This window comes from Staurois parvus, unplaced genomic scaffold, assembly GCF_062004578.1.
Source record: "Staurois parvus isolate SC_StPar_1 unplaced genomic scaffold, SC_StPar_1.0 ptg000381l, whole genome shotgun sequence".
NCBI classification, from domain to species: Eukaryota; Metazoa; Chordata; class Amphibia; order Anura; family Ranidae; genus Staurois; species Staurois parvus.
In genome coordinates, this window is record NW_028318177.1 from 3,048,892 (window position 1) to 3,056,984 (window position 8,093).

The 8,093-nt window shown below is 43.8% G+C and overlaps 2 protein-coding genes across 2 annotated transcripts; both read right to left on the reverse strand.

The window, feature by feature from the left end:
• Positions 1–218: 218 nt before the first annotated feature.
• On the reverse strand, positions 219–4,658 carry LOC149455944 (protein kinase C delta type-like). The gene is made up of 7 exons (XM_089685684.1): positions 4,548–4,658; positions 3,928–4,098; positions 3,327–3,499; positions 2,845–2,983; positions 1,738–1,920; positions 1,172–1,303; positions 219–497 (listed from the first exon to the last, which is right to left on the reverse strand). Exons 2-7 carry the CDS (start codon positions 4,048–4,050, stop codon positions 333–335), a joined length of 915 nt encoding a protein of 304 aa, XP_089541810.1. The 5' UTR covers positions 4,051–4,098; positions 4,548–4,658; the 3' UTR covers positions 219–332.
• Positions 4,536–6,416, reverse strand: LOC149455945 (uncharacterized). Its single transcript, XM_089685681.1, has 2 exons — positions 5,633–6,416; positions 4,536–4,663 (listed from the first exon to the last, which is right to left on the reverse strand). Exons 1-2 carry the CDS (start codon positions 6,414–6,416, stop codon positions 4,536–4,538), a joined length of 912 nt encoding a protein of 303 aa, XP_089541807.1.
• Between the last annotated feature and the right edge of the window lie 1,677 nt (positions 6,417–8,093).

Sequence of the window (8,093 nt, forward strand, 5' to 3'; positions counted from 1 at the left end):
CATCCTTATCTACCCCTGACAGACCCCCCTTCCACAGTGTGATACCACTAACCCCCACCCCCATTTATCCCAGACATCTACCCCCATCCCCATTTTACCCAGAATGACTCACCTACCCTAAACTTACCCCACCCATCTCATCCCCAGACTGACCCACCCCCATTTACCCGAGGCTAACCCCCTCCCAGACCCCCATCTACCCCAGGCAGACCTACCCCCCAGACCGCCATGTACCGCAGACTTACCACCCACAACCTTCTAGCACTGTCTCGGTCTGAAATGCCTTGCAGTGACTTATGTTTTCCATAAGCTACAACCTGGTGTGTATGGCTTTATTTCATCTTCATCATGGCTCGCCATTCGTCACTGACAAAGGAAAAGCCATTAAAAAGCTTTTGTTCCTCAGCTGTAATAGGTTCATAAGGTTCTTCTTCTTCGTCCATGTCATTCATTAGGTCTTCCAGCTTTATCGTCTGTCTTGTCATGTCTCTGAAGCCCTGTAAAAGAGAAAGCAATGAGACCCACTATTCAATGAAATGCCTCTATGACTTATGGGAACAATTTCCCCCTGTATGTAACCAAGTTCATAGGGCTGTGAGATATTAGATATCAGTCACCACTATGCATAAGAAAGGATATGGATTTTCCAATATTAGAATTGTGCAAACTCACTTCCACTCTATCCAAAACTAAAAAAAAAGGTTTGCCTTTTAGTTTTACTAAGGTGTAATTCCAGGCTATATATATACTTTTTGTTTTCAGGCCATTCACATAATCTGGCTCCCCTGTGTCAGCCAGCGGTGGCTGCAGGGGAGAGGAGTGAGCACAACAAAGGTTGTGTCATATAAGCCTATGTGTGATGTCACCACTTCCAGGCATTCCAGCCATTGTCAGAGCTCTTTCCTCTCCTTTGTATCCACTGCTGGCTGACACAAAGAAGTCGGATCACCTGACCTGACTGGAAAAGCCTGAAAATAGGCAAGTATGTACATCTTTTTTTTTTACATAGGTTAGTCAACATAGATATTAGGGGGAGTAGACATTTTTATGATTAGTTAGGTTTTTAGCCTGGAAGTCTACTTGAAGCACAATGATACTTTGTCTCACAAACTTCATTTTTTCTGAACACACACACACACACACACACAGACACCTCAAAGTCTTTACTTACCTTCCGACGTATGAAAAAAGGAGGGCGTGCCTCCCCCGCTTCCAGTTCCTTCCAGTTTATGCCATTAAAAAATGGGTGATCTTGTATGTTGGCAACATGTTCTTTGCGCTGTTGTGGATCTTTGCACATGAGCTGTAGGCGAAAAAACAGAAAAACATAAGATGATTGTTATGGCACAGAATTGCTAAAAAGTCTATTTATAAAGACCTGAGACTTCCACTCTCCACACATCACAAGAAATACTCCCCACGGTGCTGGCAATTTATGTCCTAGCAATAAAAAGCAGAACGTAATGAGGAGTCTGTGATGGGTTCTCTGCATAATGCTGCAAAGAATGCTTGGTCTCATAGATGGAGAGTGATGTCACATGATGTTTCAAGGTCATGTGACAGGTTTTCGCCACCACCTTGCACACTTTTTTTTTTACAATCAGCATGAATGTGCTTCACTTTTTTCAGAGTCCCAAAGCAAATCAAGTTCAAATCACATTCATAAAGCACACTGGCTCCTTGGCTGAGCCTATAAGTGTACTTTCCCTGTCCCGCTGGGACTGTGTCACTACGTACCTTTTCCAGAAAATCCTTGAAGTTGGGGTCAGTGGGGTGCCGGAAGAATGGTACACCATCTATTATTGTTCTCGGATCACAGGCAATGCCACGGAAGGGATAATCTTTAAGGGCAGCTCTAAATAGTAAAACCCCCAACGCAAAGTAATCCGCAGCTCCATCATATGGCTTTTCGGAAAGCATCTGTGGGAAAATCGGAGAGAGAGAGAGAAATTAGGATCATATTGACAAAGCAGACTGGAAAGCAGAAGCATCATTTTGAACAAGGCTCCACCCAGACATTTCATTTTTAAATGTATAACTTCGTTATTTTAGCAGCATCCGACCTCTATGTATAGCACAGACAAACTAGCCTTTGCACACCATCCAGTTTCACTGTCTGTACACACAGAGCTACAAGGAATATTCGCTGCCCCTTGCCAAATTGACAAGAGTGATTTTTATCCTGACAGATTCTTATTAAGAAGACTGAATGAATTTCAAATAATCCTGAGCAAAGAGATGGGACCCCCAGGGCTGGACCCAAATGGAATGTGAGATTTCTACAGTACAATTAGAGCAGTTATTTCCTTTCCTTATATGTCACCCAGTTATTGGCACATTAAAGAGAATCTGTCACCATGGAATAAACCTGTCCTAGCTGAAACTTCTTTTCAGTGCTGAAGGCTGTGATTGTTCAACCTCCAAAAGTGATGCTAGCTCCTGGGCAGGCCACAACATCAGGGCAGGCCACATATAGGGACTTGCCAGCTATGGAACTAGCACTGCTGCTGGGAGTCAGTGGCTTTCTTTAGTGCCAGATGAGACCCTCAGCTGAGACTGGTAAAGACCAAGCTGATAGATTATCTTTGTTCTAGTCAATAATTGTCCTATGTATATAGGTTCTCTATCATCTAGGCCTAATCTGGTGGATATTTGCTCATTATGTTCTATTTAATTCAGGCTTAATTTGGTCTACAATGTCTCTGTGTATACAGATTTTCTTTAAAGTTGGACAGGCCCAGTCTGGTCTTTTATTGCCATGTGTATACAGGCTTCTACAGGATTATTATGCTAGACAATTGCCCTGGGCACATTGGAAAAGTCAATTAATGTTCTTTTACTCACCTCTGGGGATGCATGAAGCGAGTGTCCACGGTCTTCTGTCACCATGTTGGATCCAAACACGTTGGTTGCTGACACACCGTAGTCGGCAATTTTTACATGACCGGTGCCATCTACAAGAATGTTATCAATCTTCAGGTCTCTGTAGAGAAAAAAGAAAAAAAAAAAAAAAGTCAGATTTGCATTTCAGACAATTTTCCCCCTTTAACCCATATATCCCAATATTACTGATCCATAGAAGGATCAACAATCACAAAGCTCCATTTTCTAGCACTGCCCATACACATTACGATCCGATCCAGGAATCCATTAGTTTGTTTGATGACCTAACTGCAGTAAATGAGCTGTACTGGAAGATGAACGGGTAAGTGTACGCTCACCATTGTCCTTTCCACAAACTGGCTTTGATAGCAGTTTTGTTGTTGAGGTGGAGGGAGGGGAGCAGCAAATTGTAAAATGATTTAAGAATGTATTAAAGTAATTACCTGTGCACTACTCCTCTGGAATGCAGGTGCTTCAGACCACACAGGAGCTCCGCGGACAGAATTCTGATCATGGAGAGGTCAGCTGGCTTCAAGTTGTTTGCTATGCCCAAGGTTTCAAATGCGTCATACACATCTCCTCCTCTCAGATAGTCCATAACATAGAATAGGTAATCCTGGGGAAAGGAATATAGACAGGTTAGTGAATTAATTTTAGTTAAAAGGTCCAAATGAAAATAACATGTTATATTTTTCTACCAAAACACACTGCATGACATCTATCCATCCCATGTAGGCTATCTTCACTCCATGTACAGCTGTAGGTGACACCATTATATAATTTGTTATAGCATCTCGCTTTCAGGCAGTTGCTGTAACTACTGGATGGTTCCCTGAATAAAGCATACATGTACTAAACTTATAAGCATTGTACATTTCTTGGTAGCTTGTTTCTGGTGTCTTCTACATCTGCTTAATCTCATCATTATCAGCTTAATCTATTATTATCATCAAGCAATGTTTGTGCTCCTATATGTTACATTTATATATATACGCTATTCATACGATAATTCTGTCTTTTTAACTTTTCCAAAATTAGACTTACCTCTGTCTGAAAGGCAGCATAGGCATGGCTGCAGAAAGGACTGCCCTCTGCCATCTCCAGGGCTTGGCGTTCATTGAGGACTGTGTCTGGGTTGTCATCAATTGGATTCCTCTTGTGGACCATCTTCACGGCCACCAGTCTTCCGCTGTCACGGTGTGTTGCCAGCACCACCTGTAGGAGAGAAACAGTTAGTACATCATTTTTTCCATGTGCTCTATATATAACATCATTGCTGGACCTTCCTCATGTTCAATGCTTAATTATCTTTCTTTTCCCCCTTCTTCTGACCTGTTGGTTTTGCCATCTGCAGAAATATGACCAACTGCCATTTGTGTCCTGTATACACAGACAGCCTCCGTCCTCCTTATTCAACCCACCAGGCTGATTCTTAAGCGTTGTAACCCAGAGCAACCAATCAGAATTCACTCTGCAGAAGTCAGACAAGGTGCATTCTGACTGGTTGCTGCACTGGCAGGCATAATCTGACACTCCACATTAAAATTTTCCCTTGCAGTGGGGGTGGGGTTATTCTGCACATGGTGTACAGTCTTCAGTGAGGATGGTCATCTTGTGTCCCCCAGTGTTCAGTGTCCCCCTGGCAGTTATCTTTAATCACTTACCTTCCCATAGCCTCCCTCTCCAAGTATCTTGTGAAAGATGAAGTCCTCTGGACCCAGGAAAGTCTTTTCACGTTGTTCACTCTCTGTGCTGTGGATCGTCGTCGGTCCGGTAACTCCTAGAGAAAGAAAGACATTTAATTTATTACCCCGTCACCATACAAATCATGTTGCTGTACTTATGCCTATTGGTAATTGAAGGCTCCAAAACAGAAATAACTGCTAACAAGGAGTACAACAGACAAAAATCGCTTACTCCGGCTATAACTGATAATTCTGTTTTGCATTTAATCAGTTAAACAGATATCAAATCAATAACTAATTCTGCTGCCAACAAGGGAATCCAAAGCCTATTCAAACAGCGCCCGTCCCTGGTATACTTGGCATTTGACTGCCATCTCACCACTCTTCATGCCATGATTATAAATAAATAAAACACTCTTATTCAGAGAGTTACTGCCAGGGCGGGTAGAAATACTGTACAGAGCAGGAAGCTATTATACCTGTCAAGAGCAAGGGAGGGGTTATAACACAAACGTCCCTTTCCCAGTGACACCAACTCCCCTAATTTTTTATCCTGGTGTCATAAGGACAGGAAGCAAGGGGAAAGCTCCTCATTGGAACACGGAGAGCAATACAATACAGATGGGTTCTAACCCCTGTCTGCTCTCTCCAAAAAAAGCATGAAAAAAAACCTTTTTTGTCCATTAACGGTGACAGGAATCCTTTCACCTGAAGGTTCCCTTTCTGTATTTATCATCATGCTCTCGATACTGCTTTACAACAGAGGCATGCTGGGAGTGGGAGGGGTTAACCTGGGCCGGCCTACAGTTTGCCGTTTGACAGTGTCCTATCCATCTTAAGGCCGCAGTATAAAACAACTGTATACAGGTGTTAATGCTACTGACAGCCTGTATCATGTATGTCAAGTTTTATTTTGGCCAGAGTTACACTTTAACATTTCTAAATCCTCCCTATAACAAAGTAAATCTCTGCTGTTTGAATTCAGTTCTACTCTAATGTTGGAGTTGATGCAGAAATACCTTCCCCTCCCCCCTATATACTATATGAAAATCCATAATATTTACCTCCTTCATCTGTTCTTCCTTTCTTGGTCACAGGACACTCACATTCAGGCTCTTCATCAGATTTCCTCTTCTTGCCTCTCTGTCCTGTTTCTGTAGCGCTGTCATATCTGCGCTGGTTCCTCGCCGTCTCGCCATCTTCCTCTGAAGAGCCGTGTAGTGTCTCTCTAGCAGTATAATATCTGCTCGGCTTATCCTGATTCTGAGCATCTTCCTCTGAAGAGCTCTGTAATGTCTCTCTAGCAGTATAATATCTGCTGTGGTCCCTCGCCGTCTCGCCATCTTCCTCTGAAGAGCTCTGTACTGCCCTTTTCTTGGTCACAGGACTGTCACCGTCAGGCTCTTCATCAGATTTCCTCTTCTTTCCTCTCTGTTCTACAGAGCTCTGTCCTGTCTCTGTAGCGCGGTCATATTTGCTCTGCTTTCTCTGATCCTTGTCATCCTCCTCTGAAGAGCTGCAAGGCGTCCTTCTTTTCTTGGTCACAGGACTCTCACAGTCAGGCTCTTCATCAGATTTCCTTTTCCTGCCTTTCTGTTGTGCGGAGCTCTGTACTATCTCTGTAGCGTTGTCATTATTGCTGTGGTTCCATGGAGTCTCACCATAGTCCTCCACACAGGTCTGTACTACCTCTCTGGTCACATCAAGTACTTCCTCCTCCCTGCTCCGCTTTCTGGTGTTCACATCTGAATATTTAAATGTTGAACAACTGCTGATCTCATCTCGGTTGTCATCTTGCCTAGGTCGTGTCCGGGTGGTTGGAAAAAGAAGAGTCTTCCACCAACGCATGAATCTTGCCATTTTTTTTGTTGTATATACAACAGAATGAAATACTCTCTAGCTGTGGAATGAGACGATAAAAACGTGTCTACACTCTGCTGCGGCTAGTGAGAAATGACTGCCTACGCTCTGGAATGTAATGCTAGCCTTACTGTGTCACAGGCCCCGCCCACTCCACTGTGACTTTGGCCCCACCCACTCCACTGTGATGTTGGCCCCGCCCACTCCACTGTGACACTGGCCCCGCCCACCCCACTGTGATGTTGGTCCCGCCCACTCCACTGTGACATTGGCCCCACCCACTCCACTGTGCCTTTGGCCCCGCCCACTTCACGTGGAGCTAGACTCCGCTGTGACTTTGGCCCCGCCCACTGTGCCTGTGTTGCCACGGCAACCTTGTTTGCCACAAACAGCTGCATTTCCTCAAGTAGGATTTGCAGCACTTAGGAGAATTCTCCCTGGTGACAGCTATTATGCAAATTAGCAAAACTCAAATTCTGATTTATTACAGAAAATCAGACCGATGTCCACTCTAAGCAGACCCAGAATTAGGAAGTGGCAGAATCAGGTTTCCTTCATTTATAGATCAGGATATAACCTTGTAATAAATATGTCTCATCATGTGTGTCACCAAATATTAGATTTACTTTGTTATCAGATCCTGAATTCATAACTAAACCCTTCCATGTGCCATTCCTGCCAACCTTCTCTGACATATACTGTGGGGTTGTACATTCAAACACTATTCTGCATTATTACAGCTGTGACCTGTTCTGTGGCAGAATGTGTTTTGTAATGTGTGTCCTCCCTCTTAGATTGTAAGCTCTCAGGATCAGGGCCCTCTGATTCCTCTTGTACCAGATTGTATTGTAAGTGTAATGTCTGCCTTCCTTTTGTATAATAATAATGCGTGTTTTTCAGTCAATACATGTATATGGCTCTGACACATTCCATAGCATTGTACAGTCACATATTATAACTAATATAAATGCATATAGCTCTGATATATGCCATAGCATTGTACAACCACACACTATAATCTGGGGCATAGTTAACGGGACCCAAGGCCCCAACCACAGCATTCATCTCTGGTGCAGGTGCAGCATTTCAGTGCTAATAGGCATTCTAGAAATGTTTATTCACAGTGAAGTGTAGTAGGTCACCTCCATCACGTACCTACCTGTTCATTGTGAAAAGGCCAAGACTCGGATAGGTACTCAGTTAGGGAAGCCTACTTCCTATGTCTGGCAGCATGAAGAGAACTCTGTGCTCTGCAGTGGCAGTGTGTGGCCAGACTGGGGTACAGTGCCTGGTAGGTGACGGGCCCCTGGGCTGGAGGGGGACATATTACTGTCCTGTCTATCCTGCAGATGGTAAGATGTATCCAGTGTTGGATGCACGGCCCCAGAAACTCATGGACACACACTCAGCATTGTTCTCTACCCACGCTTGCACATTCAGCTCTCTCTTGCAGCTCAGCATTCTGTGAAAGTGATAGATGGCAGACTGCGCATTCATGGGTAGGGGACGTAGCTAAGTGTGGGGGGACAATCATATGAGCATCTGAAAAGTGATCATTAATATACAAAACAGAGCACAGCAATGTTAGCCTCTTACTGACCACATAACTCATATATAGTATTCAGTAATAAGGGCGGGCCTTCGTGACCACACACAATGCTCATA